This window comes from Salvelinus namaycush, chromosome 32, assembly GCF_016432855.1.
Source record: "Salvelinus namaycush isolate Seneca chromosome 32, SaNama_1.0, whole genome shotgun sequence".
Classification (NCBI taxonomy): Eukaryota; Metazoa; Chordata; class Actinopteri; order Salmoniformes; family Salmonidae; genus Salvelinus; species Salvelinus namaycush.
The window spans coordinates 33,343,598-33,361,872 of NC_052338.1; the positions used below are offsets into that span (position 1 = coordinate 33,343,598).

The 18,275-nt window shown below is 44.3% G+C and overlaps 1 protein-coding gene across 5 annotated transcripts in view; it reads left to right on the forward strand.

Annotated features, from left to right (window-relative positions):
• The window catches only part of LOC120027547 (pumilio homolog 1-like), a 62,211-nt gene that overhangs the window by 6,297 nt on the left and 37,639 nt on the right, over window positions 1-18,275 (forward strand). For 3 of the 5 annotated variants that reach the window (XM_038972541.1, XM_038972545.1, XM_038972544.1), the window contains exons 2-7: window positions 4,928-5,100; window positions 5,891-6,013; window positions 7,710-7,778; window positions 8,965-9,070; window positions 9,210-9,400; window positions 18,036-18,202. In XM_038972541.1, the coding sequence (XP_038828469.1) occupies window positions 4,939-5,100; window positions 5,891-6,013; window positions 7,710-7,778; window positions 8,965-9,070; window positions 9,210-9,400; window positions 18,036-18,202 (818 nt within the window). In that variant the 5' untranslated portion in view covers window positions 4,928-4,938. The remainder of the gene's footprint in view (window positions 1-4,927; window positions 5,101-5,890; window positions 6,014-7,709; window positions 7,779-8,964; window positions 9,071-9,209; window positions 9,401-18,035; window positions 18,203-18,275) is intronic. The other 2 variants (XM_038972543.1, XM_038972546.1) reach the window with 1 other exon arrangement.

Below are 18,275 nucleotides of genomic sequence, written 5' to 3' on the forward strand. Positions count from 1 at the left end.
GATATACCACGGCTGTCAGCATTAAAGGCTGTAACCAACCAGTTTATAATTGCTCTTTGCGAAGGGTATTCCTCAAGCTCTGCCTCTGTCATTCAAATGTTTTCAGAGACACTAAGAAAACATAGCAGGTTACAAGGTAGAGCTTCGTTGCTAAGTTTTAATATATGTGTTGTCATTTGTCAGGGACTGGTCCAAATGTATGTTTACCACCCCTATCGAGCCAGCAGTGTGAGAGTACTTGACACCATTCACTGAGGGTTATTGCTGTCCGGGATCCTTGGGACATCTAAACCGTTTTAACTACTTTGCAGATATGAAACAAACAGACAGTCATAATATCAGTGAAAAATATAAAATTCCCTGTTTATGCTACAAAACCAATGATACTATAATTTTCTTGTTTTTTAAATTTACGGATAACCAGGGGCACACTCCAACACTCAGACATAATTTACAAACAAAGAATTTGTGTTTAGTGAGTCCACCAGATCAGAGGCAGTAGGGATGACCAGGGATGTTCTCTTGATAAGTGTGTGACCATTTTCCTGTCCTGCTAAGCATTCAAAATGTAACGAGTACGGGTGTCGGGGAACATGTATGGAGTAAAAAGTACATTATTTTCTTTAGGAATGTAGTAAAGTAAAAGTTGTCAAAACAATAAATAGTAAAGTAGAGAGACAACAACAGTCTACTTAAGTAATACTTTAAAGTATTTTAAACAGAGTATTGACTATGTACCGGCACCCCCCTCTAGATATTGTTGTTTGTAAAATGAAATAGCAACGAATCCCTTTGAAAACAGTCTTTGAAAACAGCCTATACTTTTGCTTTCAGTTTGTTCCATTTCCCAAATATGTCTGTTACATGGGCAAGGAGACACATTTTATTTTCATTACACAGAAAGTCAATCAAGTCTGTACATTTTATATTTATTTTTTAAAATCTTCATTGTGAATGACAACAGTTCATCTCTCAATGTGAATAATCTTTCCAACACTCCCTCTCGATAACCATCAAGCCTCAGTGTAAAATACAACATTCTCATGCTCTGATCACATATCTCCACACAGTTTTGTGAACAGGGGTGTGCGCGGTGGATGTGGTTTGATGTGGTTTGATGCAGTTTACAGTGGAAGTTACCTGCTGCGGTATATCTCAGAATTCTGTGCTCAGCTCTTTTGCTGCCAGTTCTTCTCGGTGTATCATACTCAATGCGAACGAATTGCAAAAATCACTGAAGTTGGAGACTTATATCTCCCTCACTAACTTTAAGCGTCAGCTGTCAGAGCAGCTTACCGATCGCTGCAGCTGTTCACAGCACACCAGTGTTTCCACTTGCACATCCTCATCTGCACATACATATCGCGTGTAAATTGTAATCACTTTGCCACTATTGGCCTATTTATTGCCTTACCTCATTACTTCATTTGCACACACTGTATAAAGATTTTTCTATTGTGTTATTGACTGCACTTTTGTTTATTCCATGTATAACTGTGTTGTTTCTGTCGCACTGCTTTGCTTTATCTTGGCCAGGTCGCAGTTGTAAATTATAACTTGTTCTCAACTGGCCTACCTGGTTAAATAAAGGTGAAATATATATATTTTTAATGTGTCCATATGGCAGAGGGCGACTCATTCATAACTAGAGTGCAGAGGCCTGCCTGCCGCCCTGCCATAGATAGAACCACATCTGTGCAAAGCCCCGTCACTCAATCCCATATGGAATCTGTTTTCTGTCAATATAGCCATGCAGCACACTGAACTGTGCCGTTTCCTGCTTGGGAACCTTGAGACATATGTCCTCGTGAATAGTATCCCCCGACATGTATAGAGAACAAAAGTCAATGCATGGGTATCTCGGGGCCTCGCGGCTAACGTCCATTTGGAGAGCATAACTGGGGAGAGTTTTTGACTCGTTCAGTCAGTTTCCTCTTGATTGCTAGCAATACAATAAATGATTTGTTTAACAGTGTTATCTGACAAAGGTATTGATGGGAGTTTCTGCGCCTCTGCCTCCCCACATGTTGTTTTCACCAAATCAATAGCGGTCGGTAATATAAACGTCTCTGCGATTGTGTGTGGTTTCATAGCGTAGCGGACATTCACCATGGGAATTATTCAATAGTGTGTGGTTTCATAGTGTAGCTAGTCATTCACCATGAGAATTATTCAATAGTGTGTAGTTTCATAGCGTAGCTAGTCATTCACCATGAGAATTATTCAATAGTGTGTGGTTTCATAGTGTAGCTAGTCATTCACCATGAGAATTATTCAATAGTGTGTAGTTTCATAGCGTAGCTAGTCATTCACCATGAGAATTATTCAATAGTGTGTAGTTTCATAGTGTAGCTAGTCATTCACCATGAGAATTATTCAATAGTGTGTAGTTTCATAGTGTAGCTAGTCATTCACCATGAGAATTATTCAATAGTGTGTGGTTTCATAGCGTAGCTAGTCATTCACCATGGGGATGATTCAATAGTGTGTAGTTTCATAGCGTAGCTAGTCATTCACCATGGGAATGATTCAATAGTGTGTAGTTTCATAGTGTAGCGGGCATTCAAGTGCAGCCTTTTCCCATGATGTAAGGGCGCTCTCTGGATAAATTGTCTTTATATTAGAATCATTTCCATTTAGATTTTTAAGGGTAACCACATTGCAGTGATTTTGAGATACAAAGACGATAGTGTGTGTGTGTTGTTGTGTGTGAGCTGATCCCAATTATTCTGGTCGATAGCCTGTTGGTGGGCCGGGATTTGCTTTTTAGTCGAGCAGTAAAAAAATATGTAGATGTATTTTTATGTCTTATTCGCGCCCATCTCCGTGAACTAATCCGTCGCGGGGGCCGAGGCTAATCCGTCGCGGGGGCCGAGGCTAATCCGTCGCGGGGGCCGAGGCTAATCCGTCGCGGGGGCCGAGGCTAATCCGTCGCGGGGCTAATCCGTCGCGGGGGCCGAGGCTAATCCGTCGCGGGGCTAATCCGTCGCGGGGGCCGAGGCAAATCCGTTGCGGAAGGCTAATCCGTTGCGGAGGCCGAGGCTAATCCGTTGCGGAGGCCGAGGCTAATCCGTTGCGGAAGGCTAATCGGTTGCGGAGGCCGTGGGGATGGTGCAGTCTAAGAAGGGGAATGTGGCTGCACAATGCATCTCTCTCCAGAATGTGCTCTCTCCTGCCAGTTCATGCACATTTCATTGTTTCATAAATTGTTTGCGATTTGATTGTTATTGAAAAAATCAATTCCCCATTACATATATCACCAGTAGTGCATTTAAAGTTAATTCCTATCATTTCTAATCTACAATGTTTGTTTGGTTACGGTAATGTCTGTTATATGCGTTCAATATTATTATTCCAGTCTTTTTACCGTTTACCGTTTACCGCACAACCTATGTGAGAAACAAGTTTTGGCTTTATTTCATTCCATTTACGAATTTTGTCAATTTAGTCATCGTCTTTTGTTTGGAGCGCTCCTGTCAGTGTTGAGTAAGGACCGCACCTGATTACGCATAGAAGAAGGCCTATTGGCTACCTGGCCTGCATGCAAAGGTATACATAAATATGTCCATTTGGGGATTTGATAGTATTTCTGATTGGCTCAATGCACCACCACTAATGACCTGTGGAGCTTCTCAAAGTAATGTTTTCTTCACCTCAAACAGCAAGCTAACAGCCTGTTTTTACATCCAGTGAGAATTACAATAGTTCTTCAATGTATTTAAAAATATTTACAGTTCTCTCCCTTTCGATAATCACTCAGCGTGAAAGGGAAAAATGTCCTGCTCTGATTCAGTGGGTCATTAAATAGGCCTACCCGATTTCTTCTTATCTCTTGCGCAAATAGCCTACAGCAGTGTCTGTCCGGAGCTCACTGGCAGGCAACTCTCAGGGCCCAGAATATTTTATACAATGTTGCAAGGAGCTTCAGGCCAGACGCAAGTTAATAATTGATACAATGTTTAAAGTTTGTTGCAGGCCATGCGTAGCCAATGTGATTTAAATAAAATATATTAATTTCTACCTGCAGGCTGCAATGTTTTTATTTGTTGGTTTTATAGGCTATTTTTACATTGGTGGCAATGACAATAAAGTACGTTTTTAGGTTCGAATTCATTTTCATTTAGATTTGGATTTTGAATAACCACATGACAATGATTTTGAGATACGAAGATGTTATTACGAATTAAATGAAACTGTTCCACGAAAATGTGAATTTGAAAACCATAACTGGCACGCAGATCGGTAGAAGCGGTGAGATAAAGTGGCATTCCACATGAGAAAGGTTACAGACTCCTCAGGAGAGTAAGGACAGAATCTGCAAAAGCCAGCAGGAGGAGGATGGCCGAGTCAGGTTTTATATTATAGTTATCTTGATCTCTGGCTCCCTCTTGAGTCATTTGTGTCTTATTTCAGCAAACAGTGAGCTTAAAGCATCAGACAAGCTCAATGCATATACAGTATATTTTATTAAAACACATAGGGTGTGTCTATATGGAAAAATACACGTAACAAAATTCTACCAATCGATTGGTCGAATGAACAGACGACTTTCGTTCTACCAAGATTTGTTTTAGTCGAGGACACCCCTAATGTGTGTGTGTGTGTGTAATATGTATGTATGTATGTATGTATGTATGTATGTATGTATGTATGTATGTGTATATATATATATATTTGAGAATTTGGATTTTGAGGAAGTGAAATAGGCTTTCGCTTGTACAGTGTCTCAAACATCACTAACCAAATGCAGAATTGGCCAATTGGCGTGTTCAGTGGCTCTTTAAGAAATATACTTTCGGAGTATATTTGGAGGGCTCTTTTAAGCACAATCCATGACGGGGTTTTTTCAGCTACAATAATAAAACTATTGGTAGATATATCGGTTGTGTGTGAATATTTCAACTAATGGTGTGTGTCTCTTCCCCAGGCCGTGGTGGAATGAGCAGCGTGTGTGTGTTGAAGGGTAAAGCAGTGCTCTGGCAGGACTCGTTCAGCCCCCACCTCAGAACTTCAACTCCCAGCATGCCGGTGGTGCTGAGCAGCGGAGGACACGCCCCCCCGGCCGGACAGACCCCACATGCCCCGCCACCAAACCAGCAGGTAAGGGATGGAGACCAGGGCATAAAATGAACACCTGCCAAATGAGGGTAGATTTTGGCATTGGCCGATATGATGTGTACTTCACCAGGGCTTCACAGGACGAGCATTTCACTCACATTTGTGAATAAAAAAAAAATAGTAAAGTGTGATCACATTTAAAGTAAAATAAATGCTGTTTTCAAAGTATTTCTGCCGTTTGTGTTTCATAGCTCAAGTAACTACGACTCCTATATAGCCTATTCCACCTCGCGCTACAACTGCCTGGCGTTTCTACTTTTTGTTTTGTTTTCTATGTTTGAGTTTCAACCGCTAGGGAAGAGAAGACAACGTCTCTGTTAGTCAGAATCACAGGCACAAACGACTCGAGTCGCGCTACCATGGTAACCTCCTGCCCTTAAAGAGGCAGGTGAAGATTTGTCTCATCTGTGATATTTTGGATTAAATGACTCGGGTCACAAAAAATGAAATTAAAACAATATACCACATTACTTCTTACTAGTAATACATTTGTTTTTGAAACATTACAAAGCATGCTCATCTTTTTTTTTGTGGGGGAAAAATATTTTGGCCTATTTAATAAAAAATAAATTAAAATTATTATTTATTTAAAAAAATATATAAATAATAATAAATGAAAAGAATTATAATAATCTGAGTGGCTGGTAGATTTTTAAATCTATGTCATGTCAGACTGCATTACACGTCACACAGACTGACAGATGTCCTGACAAATTAATGTTTGTTTGGAGCAAAGGTGGTAGCAGAGATGTTAGCTGTGTGTGTGTTGCAGGGCGTGGCGGGTACGGGGCGGTCTCAGGATGATGCCATGGTGAATTACTTCTTCCAGCGGCAGCACGGGGAGCAGCCTGGCAAACACCGCTGGCCCGCTGGGGAGAACATCCACGACAGCCAGGTACTGGGGGGGGGGGGGGGGGGGGGGGGGGGGGGGTGTAAAAATCAGAAAATGGTCTAGGTTTGAGTTTATAGGCCTAGTCTTTACTGACAGTCTCTCTTTTTCTCTGTATGTAACCTTGCCCCTCTCTCTGAAGGAGCAGTGAGTGGGGGGGGGGGGGGGGGGGTGTTATTATAACCTGGTCTCTGTAGGTGTTATTATAACCTGGTCTCTGTAGGTGTTATTATAACCTGGTCTCTCTCTGTAGGTGTTATTATAACCTGGTCTCTCTCTGTAGGTGTTATTATAACCTGGTCTCTCTCTGTAGGTGTTATTATAACCTGGTCTCTCTCTGTAGGTGTTATTATAACCTGGTCTCTCTCTGTAGGTGTTATTATAACCTGGTCTCTCTCTGTAGGTGTTATTATAACCTGGTCTCTCTCTGTAGGTGTTATTATAACCTGGTCTCTCTCTGTAGGTGTTATTATAACCTGGTCTCTCTCTGTAGGTGTTATTATAACCTGGTCTCTCTCTGTAGGTGTTATTATAACCTGGTCTCTCTGTAGGTGTTATTATAACCTGGTCTCTCTGTAGGTGTTATTATAACCTGGTCTCTCTGTAGGTGTTATTATAACCTGGTCTCTCTCTGTAGGTGTTATTATAACCTGGTCTCTCTCTGTAGGTGTTATTATAACCTGGTCTCTCTCTGTAGGTGTTGTTCTAACCTGGTCTCTCTCTGTAGGTGTTGTTCTAACCTGGTCTCTCTGTAGGTGTTATTATAACCTGGTCTCTCTCTGTAGGTGTTATTATAACCTGGTCTCTCTCTGTAGGTGTTATTATAACCTGGTCTCTCTCTGTAGGTGTTGTTCTAACCTGGTCTCTCTGTAGGTGTTATTATAACCTGGTCTCTCTGTAGGTGTTATTATAACCTGGTCTCTCTCTGTAGGTGTTATTATAACCTGGTCTCTCTCTGTAGGTGTTGTTCTAACCTGGTCTTTCTGTAGGTGTTATTATAACCCGGTCTCTCTGTAGGTGTTATTATAACCTGGTCTCTCTCTGTAGGTGTTATTATAACCTGGTCTCTCTCTGTAGGTGTTATTATAACCTGGTCTCTCTCTGTAGGTGTAGTGTTATAACCTGGTTTCTGTAGGTGTAGTGTTATAACCTGGTTTCTGTAGTGTAGTGTTATAACCTGGTTTCTGTAGTGTAGTGTTATAACCTGGTTTCTGTAGTGTAGTGTTATAACCTGGTCTCTCTCTGTAGTGTAGTGTTGTTATTACCTGGTCTCTCTCTGTCGTGTAGTGTTATAACCTGGTCTCTCTGTAGAGTAGTGTTATAATCTGGTCTCTCTGTAGAGTGTTGTTATAACCTGGTCTCTCTCTAGTGTAGTGTTATAACCTGGTCTCTCTCTAGTGTAGTGTTATAACCTGGTCTCAGTAGTTTAGTGTTATAACCTGGTCTCAGTAGTGTAGTGTTATAACCTGGTATAGTAGAGTGTTATAACCTGGTCTCTCTTTGTAGGGTGTTATAACCTGGTCTCTCTCTAGTGTAGTGTTATAACCTGGTCTCTCTCTGTAGGTGTAGTGTTATAACCTGGTCTCTCTCTGTAGGTGTAGTGTTATAACCTGGTCTCTGTAGTGTAGTGTTATAACCTCGTCTCTAGTGTTGTTATAACCTGGTCTCTAGTGTAGTGTTATAACCTGGTCTCTCTCTTCAGGGGCGGTCGATGGATGAGCTGAACCATGACTTCCAGGCTCTGGCTCTGGAGAGGCGTGCCATGGGAGAGGTAAGGGGTCAGGGGTTACAGGTCAAGTAGTTAGAGGACCATAGACACTCAGCCTACCGAAGGCCATATGATGGTGGTTGGAAGAATACTGTAGCCCAGAATAAAGTACCCCATAAATACTGCTGCTATATTTAGTCATTCCGAGGAAAACGCCATGACACTTCTTTCACTTCTCTCTCTCTCTCTCTTTCATTTCTCTCTCTCTTTCATTTCTCTCTCTCTTTCACTTCTCTCTCTCTCTCTTTCACTTCTCTCTCTCTCTCTTTCACTTCTCTCTCTCTCTCTTTCACTTCTCTCTCTCTCTCTTTCATTTCTCTCTCTCTCTTTCATTTCTCTCTCTCTCTCTCTTTCACTTCTCTCTCTCTTTCACTTCTCTCTCTCTTTCACTTCTCTCTCTCTCTCTCTTTCACTTCTCTCTCTCTCTCTCTTTCACTTCTCTCTCTCGTTCACTTTCACTTGTCTCTCTCGTTCACTTCTCTCTCTCGTTCACTTTCACTTCTGTCTCTCTTTCACTTCTCTCTCTCTCTCTTTCACTTCTCTCTCTCTTTCACTTCTCTCTCTCTCTTTCACTTCTCTCTCTCACTTTCACTTGTCTCTCTCGTTCACTTTCACTTGTCTCTCTCTTTCACTTGTCTCTCTCTTTCACTTGTCTCTCTCTTTCACTTGTCTCTCTCTTTCACTTGTCTCTCTCTTTCACTTGTCTCTCTCTTTCACTTGTCTCTCTCTTTCACTTCTCTCTCTCTCTTTCACTTCTCTCTCTCTCTCTTTCACTTCTCTCTCTCTCTCTTTCACTTCTCTCTCTCTCTCTTTCACTTCTCTCTCTCTCTTTCACTTCTCTCTCTCGTTCACTTTCACTTGTCTCTCTCTTTCACTTCTCTCTCTCTCTTTCACTTCTCTCTCTCTCTCTCTTTCACTTCTCTCTCTCTCTCTCTCTTTCACTTCTCTCTCTCTCTCTCTCTTTCACTTCTCTCTCTCTCTCTCTCTTTCACTTCTCTCTCTCTTTCACTTGTCTCTCTCTTTCACTTCTCTCTCTCTCTTTCACTTCTCTCTCTCTCTTTCACTTCTCTCTCTCTCTTTCACTTCTCTATTTTTTTGTTGCTTCTGTTCCTCTTTCTGTTTCTCTCCTCCCTTTCTCTTTTTGTCTTTCTCCATCTCTTTCTCTCCCCTCCCCCTCTCCTTTTTACAGCAGCTTTTGACAGGTAAGAAGTTTTGGGAGAGTGACGAAGCTGGAAAAGATGGACCGAAAGGGATCTTCCTGGACCAGTGGAGGGACAGCGCGTGGGGGGCCACAGGTAAGACCGAGAGTGAGCCCAGCCCCTGGATTGAAACACCAATGTGTCACCACACCAAGTCTTGAGTGCCCAGCCAAATGTGTACGTGTGTTTGGCAGTTTGACAATGGGCCTCTTTTTCTTTCTTTCTCCTCTACCAGACCACTCGGTGTCTCAGCCAATCATGGTGTCTCATCGGCCGGGCGGGGGTTTCCATGGCGGCGGGGAGGTGGGCGGTTCAGTGATGTCACCGCGATCAGAGAGCGGGGGCTTAGGAGTCAGTATGGTAGAATACGTCCTCTCCTCTTCTCCCGCCGAGAAACTGGACTCCTGCCTCCGTAAGGGACCTTTCGTAAGTAGCCTACCCTCATTTACACTCCCATCATTCAATACATATCTCTACATGGATCACTATCAACAATGCTGACCCACCTTCCCCACTGGTAACCTGGACTCCTCGCTGCACTGGGTTATACTGCATACGTGGTCTCGTTTAGATCTCTCTCTGTGTCTCTCTCTCGCTCTCTCTCTGTGTCTCGTTTAGATCTCTCTCTGTGTCTCTCTCGCTCTCTCTCTCTCTGTCTCGTTTAGATCTCTCTCTGTGTCTCTCTCTCGCTCTCTCGCTCTCTCTGTGTCTCTGTCTCGTTTAGATCTCTCTCTGTGTCTCTCTCTCGCTCTCTCTCTCTGTGTCTCTCTTTCGCTCTCTCTCTGTGTCTCTCTCGCTCTCTCGCTCTCTCTCTGTGTCTCATTTAGATCTCTCTCTGTGTCTCTCTCGCTCTCTCTCTGTGTCTCGTTTAGATCTCTCTCTGTGTCTCTCTCGCTCTCTCTCTGTGTCTCGTTTAGATCTCTCTCTGTGTCTCTCTCTCTCGCTCTCTCTCTGTGTCTCTCTCGCTCTCTCGCTCTCTCTCTGTGTCTCGTTTAGATCTCTCTCTGTGTCTCTCTCGCTCTCTCTCTGTGTCTCGTTTAGATCTCTCTCTGTGTCTCTCTCGCTCTCTCTCTGTGTCTCGTTTAGATCTCTGTGTCTCTCTCTCGCTCTCTCTCTGTGTCTCGTTTAGATCTCTCTCGCTCTCTCTCTCGTTTAGATCTCTCTCTGTGTCTCTCTCTCGCTCTCTCTGTGTCTCGTTTAGATCTCTCTCTGTGTCTCTCTCTCGCTCTCTCTCTGTGTCTCGTTTAGATCTCTCTCTGTGTCTCTGTGTCTCGTTTAGATCTCTCTCTGTGTCTCGTTTAGATCTCTCTCTGTGTCTCTCTCTCGCTCTCTCTGTGTCTCGTTTAGATCTCTCTCTGTGTCGCTCTCTCGCTCTCTCTCTGTGTCTCGTTTAGATCTCTCTCTGTGTCTCTCTCTCGCTCTCTCTGTGTCTCGTTTAGATCTCTCTCTGTCTCTCTCGCTCTCTCTCTGTGTGTCTCTCTCGCTCTCTCTCTGTGTCTCGTTTAGATCTCTCTCTGTGTCTCTCTCGCTCTCTCTCTGTGTCTCGTTTAGATCTCTCTCTGTGTCTCTCTCTCGCTCTCTCTCTGTGTCTCATTTAGATCTCTCTCTGTGTCTCTCTCGCTCTCTCGCTCTCTCTCTGTGTCTCGTTTAGATCTCTCTCTGTGTCTCTCTCTCGCGCTCTCTCTGTGTCTCGTTTAGATCTCTCTCTGTCTCTCTCGCTCTCTCTCTGTGTCTCTCTCTCGCTCTCTCTCTGTGTCTCGTTTAGATCTCTCTGTGTCTCTCTCTCTCTCGCTCTCTCTCTGTGTCTCTCTCGCTCTCTCGCTCTCTCTCTGTGTCTCGTTTAGATCTCTCTCTGTCTCGTTTAGATCTCTCTCTGTGTCTCTCTCGCTCTCTCTGTGTCTCGTTTAGATCTCTCTGTGTCTCTCTCTCGCTCTCTGTGTCTCGTTTAGATCTCTCTCTGTGTCTCGTTTAGATCTCTCTTTGTGTCTCTCTCGCTCTTTCTCTGTGTCTCGTTTAGATCTCTCTCTGTGTCTCTCTCTCGCTCTCTCTCTGTGTCTCATTTAGATCTCTCTCTGTGTCTCTCTCGCTCTCTCGCTCTCTCTCTGTGTCTCATTTAGATCTCTCTCTGTGTCTCTCTCTCGCTCTCTCGCTCTCTCTCTGTGTCTCGTTTAGATCTCTCTCTGTGTCTCTCTCTCGCTCTCTCTCTGTGTCTCGTTTAGATCTCTCTCTGTGTCTCTCTCTCGCTCTCTCTCTGTGTCTCGTTTAGATCTCTCTCTGTGTCTCGTTTAGATCTCTCTCTGTGTCTCTCTCGCTCTCTCTCTGTGTCTCTCTCTCGCTCTCTCGCTCTCTCTCTGTGTCTCTGTCTCGTTTAGATCTCTCTCTGTGTCTCTCTCTCGCTCTCTCTCTCTGTGTCTCTCTTTCGCTCTCTCGCTCTCTCTCTGTGTCTCTCTCGCTCTCTCGCTCTCTCTCTGTGTCTCATTTAGATCTCTCTCTGTGTCTCTCTCGCTCTCTCTCTGTGTCTCGTTTAGATCTCTCTCTGTGTCTCTCTCGCTCTCTCTCTGTGTCTCGTTTAGATCTCTCTCTGTGTCTCTCTCTCTCGCTCTCTCTCTGTGTCTCTCTCGCTCTCTCGCTCTCTCTCTGTGTCTCGTTTAGATCTCTCTCTGTGTCTCTCTCGCTCTCTCTCTGTGTCTCGTTTAGATCTCTCTCTGTGTCTCTCTCGCTCTCTCTCTGTGTCTCGTTTAGATCTCTGTGTCTCTCTCTCGCTCTCTCTCTGTGTCTCGTTTAGATCTCTCTCGCTCTCTCTCTCGTTTAGATCTCTCTCTGTGTCTCTCTCTCGCTCTCTCTCTGTGTCTCGTTTAGATCTCTCTCTGTGTCTCTCTCTCGCTCTCTCTCTGTGTCTCGTTTAGATCTCTCTCTGTGTCTCTGTGTCTCGTTTAGATCTCTCTCTGTGTCTCGTTTAGATCTCTCTCTGTGTCTCTCTCTCGCTCTCTCTGTGTCTCGTTTAGATCTCTCTCTGTGTCGCTCTCTCGCTCTCTCTCTGTGTCTCGTTTAGATCTCTCTCTGTGTCTCTCTCTCGCTCTCTCTGTGTCTCGTTTAGATCTCTCTCTGTCTCTCTCGCTCTCTCTCTGTGTGTCTCTCTCGCTCTCTCTCTGTGTCTCGTTTAGATCTCTCTCTGTGTCTCTCTCGCTCTCTCTCTGTGTCTCGTTTAGATCTCTCTCTGTGTCTCTCTCTCGCTCTCTCTCTGTGTCTCATTTAGATCTCTCTCTGTGTCTCTCTCGCTCTCTGTGTCTCGTTTAGATCTCTCTCTGTGTCTCTCTCTCGCGCTCTCTCTGTGTCTCGTTTAGATCTCTCTCTGTCTCTCTCGCTCTCTCTCTGTGTCTCTCTCTCGCTCTCTCTCTGTGTCTCGTTTAGATCTCTCTGTGTCTCTCTCTCTCTCGCTCTCTCTCTGTGTCTCTCTCGCTCTCTCGCTCTCTCTCTGTGTCTCGTTTAGATCTCTCTCTGTCTCGTTTAGATCTCTCTCTGTGTCTCTCTCGCTCTCTCTGTGTCTCGTTTAGATCTCTCTGTGTCTCTCTCTCGCTCTCTGTGTCTCGTTTAGATCTCTCTCTGTGTCTCGTTTAGATCTCTCTTTGTGTCTCTCTCGCTCTTTCTCTGTGTCTCGTTTAGATCTCTCTCTGTGTCTCTCTCTCGCTCTCTCTCTGTGTCTCATTTAGATCTCTCTCTGTGTCTCTCTCGCTCTCTCGCTCTCTCTCTGTGTCTCGTTTAGATCTCTCTCTGTGTCTCTCTCTCGCTCTCTCGCTCTCTCTCTGTGTCTCGTTTAGATCTCTCTCTGTGTCTCTCTCTCGCTCTCTCTCTGTGTCTCGTTTAGATCTCTCTCTGTGTCTCTCTCTCGCTCTCTCTCTGTGTCTCGTTTAGATCTCTCTCTGTGTCTCGTTTAGATCTCTCTCTGTGTCTCTCTCGCTCTCTCTCTGTGTCTCTCTCGCTCTCTCTCTGTGTCTCGTTTAGATCTCTCTCTGTGTCTCTCTCGCTCTCTCGCTCTCTGTCTCGTTTAGATCTCTCTCTGTGTCTCTCTCGCTCTCTCTCTGCGTCTCATGTAGATCTCTCTCTGTGTCTCTCTCGCTCTCTCTCTGTCTCGTTTAGATCTCTCTCTGTGTCTCTCTCTCGCTCTCTCTCTGTGTCTCTCTCTCGCTCTCTCTCTGTGTCTCGTTTAGATCTCTCTCTGTGTCTCGTTTAGATCTCTCTCTGTGTCTCTCTCGCTCTTTCTCTGTCTCGTTTAGATCTCTCTCTGTGTCTGTCTCTCGCTCTCTCTGTGTCTCGTTTAGATCTCTCTCTGTGTCTCTCTCTCGCTCTCTCTCTGTGTCTCTCTCGCTCTCTCTCTGTGTCTCTCTCGCTCTCTCGCTCTCTCTCTGTGTCTCTCTCTCGCTCTCTCTCTGTGTCTCGTTTAGATCTCTCTCTGTGTCTCTCTCTCGCTCTCTCTCTGTGTCTCATTTAGATCTCTCTCTGTGTCTCTCTCGCTCTCTCGCTCTCTCTCTGTGTCTCTGTCTCGTTTAGATCTCTCTCTGTGTCTCTCTCGCTCTCTCTCTGTGTCTCGTTTAGATCTCTCTCTGTGTCTCTCTCTCTCGCTCTCTGTGTCTGTTTCTTTTAGAACTCTCTCTCAATTCAATTCAAGGGGCTTTATTGACGTGGGAAACATATGTTAACATTGCCAAAGCAAGTGAGGTAGATAATATACAAGAGAAATAAACAATAAAAATTAACAGTAAACATTACACATACAGAAGTTTCAAAACAATAAGGACATTACAAATGTCATATTATGTATATTTACAGTGTTGTAACAATGTACAAATGGTTAAAGTACACAAGGGAAAATAAATAAACATAAATATGGGTTGTATTTATCAAATCAAATCAAGTTTATTTTATATAGCCCAAACAGCAAGCAATGCAGGTGTAGAAGCACGGTGGCTAGGAAAAACTCCCTAGAAAGGCCAAAACCTAGGAAGAAACCTAGAGAGGAACCAGGCTATGAGGGGTGGCCAGTCCTCTTCTGGCTGTGCCGGGTGGAGATTATAACAGAACATGGCCAAGATGTTCAAAATGTTCATAAATGACAAGCATGGTCAAATAATAAATCAGGAATAAATGTCAGTTGGCTTTTCATAGCCGATCATTAAGAGTTGAAAGCAGCAGGTCTGGGACAGGTAGGGGTTCCATAACCGCAGGCAGAACAGTTGAAACTGGAACAGCAGCAAGGCCAGGTGGACTGGGGACAGCAAGGAGTCATCATGCCCGGTAGTCGTGACGTATGGTCCTAGGGCTCAGGTTCTCCGAGAGAGAGAAAGAAAGAGAGAAGGAGAGAATTAGAGAGAGCATACTTAAATTCACACAGGACACTGGATAAGACAGGAGAAGTACTCCAGATATAACCAACTGACCCTAGCCCCCCGACACATAAACTACTGCAGCATAAATACTGGAGGCTGAGACAGGAGGGGTCAGGAGACACTGTGGCCCCATCCGATGATACCCCCGGACAGGGCCAAACAGGAAGGATATAACCCCACCCACTTTGCCAAAGCACAGCCCCCGCACCACTAGAGGGATGTCTTCAACCACCAACTTACAATCCTGAGACAAGGCCGAGTATAGCCCACAAAGATCTCCACCACAGCACAAACCAAGGGGGGGCGCCAACCCAGACAGGAAGATCACGTCAGTAACTCAACCCACTCAAGTGACGCACCCCTCCTAGGGACGGCATGAAAGAGCACCAGTAAGCCAGTGACTCAGCCCCTGTAATAGGGTTAGAGGCAGAGAATCCCAGTGGAGAGAGGGGAACCGGCCAGGCAGAGACAGCAAGGGCGGTTCGTTGCTCCAGAGCCTTTCCGTTCACCTTCACACTCCTGGGCCAGACTACACTCAATCATATGACCTACTGAAGAGATAAGTCTTCAGTAAAGACTTAAAGGTTGAGACCGAGTCTGCGTCTCTCACATGGGTAGGCAGACCGTTCCATAAAAATGGAGATCTATAGGAGAAAGCCCTGCCTCCAGCTGTTTGCTTAGAAATTCTAGGGACAATTAGGAGGCCTGCGTCTTGTGACCGTAGCGTACGTGTGGGTATGTACGGCAGGACCAACTCGGAAAGATAGGTAGGAGCAAGCCCATGTAACGCTTTATAGGTTAACAGTAAAACCTTGAAATCAGCCCTTGCCTTAACAGGAAGCCAGTGTAGGGAAGCTAGCACTGGAGTGATATGATCAAATTTCTTGGTTCTAGTCAGGATTCTAGCAGCCGTATTTAGCACTAACTGAAGTTTATTTAGTGCTTTATCCGGGTACCCGGAAAGTAGAGCATTGCAGTAGTCTAACCTAGAAGTAACAAATGCATGGATTAATTTTTCTGCATCATTTTTGGACAGAAAATTTCTGATTTTTGCAATGTTACGTAGATGGAAAAAAGCTGTCCTTGAAACAGTCTTGATATGTTCGTCAAAAGAGAGATCAGGGTCAAGAGTAACGCCGAGGTCCTTCACAGTTTTATTTGAGACGACTTTACAACCATCAAGATTAATTGTCAGATTTAACAGAAGATCTCTTTGTTTCTTGGGACCTAGAACAAGCATCTCTGTTTTGTCCGAGTTTAAAAGTAGAATGTTTTCAGCCATCCACTTCCTTATGTCTGAAACACAGGCTTCTAGCGAGGGCAATTTTGGGGCTTCACCATGTTTCATTGAAATGTACAGCTGTGTGTCATCCGCATAGCAGTGAAAGTTAACATTATGTTTTCGAATAACATCCCCAAGAGGTAAAATATATAGTGAAAACAATAGTGGTCCTAAAACGGAACCTTGAGGAACACCGAAATGTACAGTTGATTTGTCAGAGGACAAACCATTCACAGAGACAAACTGATATCTTTCCGACAGATAAGATAAGATGGTGTTTGTTCTTCACTGGTTGACCTTTTCTTGTGGCAACAGGTCACAAATCGTGCTGCTGTGATGGCACACTGTGGTATTTCACCCAGTAGATATGGGAGTTTATCAAAATTGGGTTTGTTTTTGAATTCTTTGTGGATCTGTGTAATCTGAGGGAAATATGTGTCTCTAATATGGTCATAAATATGGCAGGAGGTTAGGAAGTTCAGCTCATTTTGTGGGCAGTGGGCACATAGCCTGTTTTCTCTTGAGAGCCAGGTCTGCCTACGACGGCCTTTCTCAATAGCAAGGTTATGCTCACGGAGTCTGTACATAGTCAAAGCTTTCCTCAAGTTTGGGTCAGTCACAGTGGTCAGGTATTCTGCCACTGTGTACTCTCTGTTTAGGGCCAAATACCATTCTAGTTTGCTCAGTTTTTTTGTTAATTCTGTCAAATGTGTCAAGTAATTATCTTTTTGTTTTCTCCTGATTTGGTTGGGTCTAATTGTGTTTCTGTCCTGGGGCTCTGTGGGCTCTGTTTGTGTTGGTGAACAGAGCCCCAGGACCAGCTTGCTTAGGGGCCTCTTCTCCAGGTTCATCTCTCTGTAGGTGATGGCTTTGTTATGGAAGGTTTGGGAATCGCTTCCTTTTAGGTGGTTGTAGAATTTAACGTCTCTTTTCTGGATTTTGATAATTAGTGGGTATCGGCCTAATTCTGCTCCGCATGCATTATTTGATGTTCTATGTTGTACACTGGGAATATTTTTTTGCAGAATTCTGCATGCAGAGTCTCAATTTGGTGTTTGTCCCATTTTGTGAAATCTTGGTTGGTGAGCGGATCCCAGACCTCACAACCATAAAGGGCAATGGGTTCTATAACTGATTCATGTATTTTTAGCCAGATCCTAATTGGTATGTTGAATTTTATGTTCCTTTTGATGTCATAGAAGGCCCTTCTTGCCTTGTCTCTCAGGTTGTTCACAGCTTTGTGGAAGTTACCTGTGGCGCTGATGTTTAGGCCAAGGTATGTATAGTTTTTTGTGTGCTCTAGGACAACGGTGTCTAGATGGAATTTGTATTTGTGGTCCTGGCGACTGGACCTTTTTTGGAACACCATTATTGTGGTCTTACTGAGATTTACTGTCAGGGCTCAGGTCTGACAGAATCTGTGCAGAAGATCTAGGTGCTGCTGTAGGCCCTCCTTGATTGGGGACAGAAGCACCAGATCATCAGCAATCAGTGGACATTTGACTTCAGATTCTAGTAGGGTGAGGCCGGGTGCTGCAGACTGTTCTAGTGCCCTCGCCAATTCACTGATATATATGTTGAAGAGGGTGGGGCTTAAGCTGCATCCCTGTCTCACCCCACGGCCCTGTGGGAAGAAATGTGTGTTTTTTTGCCAATTTTAACCGTACACTTGTTGTTTGTGTACATGGATTTGATAATGTCGTATGTTTTACCCCCAACACCACTTTCCATCAAAACTTTCATTCAATGTGTATAGCAGACCCTAATGCTAAATTGAGTCAAAGGCTTTTTTTAAATCAACAAAGCATGAGGAGACTTTGCCTTTGTTTGGGTATGTTTATTTGTCAATTAGGGTGTGCAGGATGAATACGTGGTCTGTTGTACGGTAATTTGGTAAAAAGCCAATTTGACATTTGCTCATTACATTGTTTTCATTGAGGAAATGTACGAGTCTGCTGTTAATGATAATGCAGAGGATTTTCCCAAGGTTGCTGTTGATGCATATCCCACGGTAGTTATTGGGGTCAAATTTGTCTCCACCCTCTCTCTGTGTCTCTCTCTCTGTCTCTCTCTGTCTCTCTCTGTGTGTCTCTGTCTCATTTAGATCTCTCGCGCTCGCTCGCTCGCTCTCTCTCGCTCTCTCTGTCTCGTTTAGAACTCTCTCAGCTCTATGGATCTCCTGCTCTTACCTCTATATATTACTGTCAATTTATTGATCAATGTGTCAATCACAATGTTCTCAATCTGTCGTCCAACTTTTATTTATACGTCTTTCCCTCCCTCCCTCCATTTTTCTGTCGCTCTCTTTCTTTCCCTCCATCCCTCTCTCTCTCTCTCCCCATCTCCATCCCTCTCTCTCTCCATCCCTCTCTCTCTCCCCATCTCTCTCTTTCAGGGTCCGAGGGATGGAGAGGTGGATGAGGAGAAGAGGGAGAAACCAAAGGCTCCATTTGAAGGAGAGAAACTCAAGGAGATGGTAGAAGGTGACGTCATCAGTGATGTCATCAACCTCAACGGGCTCCCCGTGCAGAACGGCCTGGACGCGGACGGCAAGGAGTACAGGTAAACACACACACACCTCTTCCGTGTACACCGAGTGTACAAAACATTAGGAACACCTGCTCTTTCCATGACA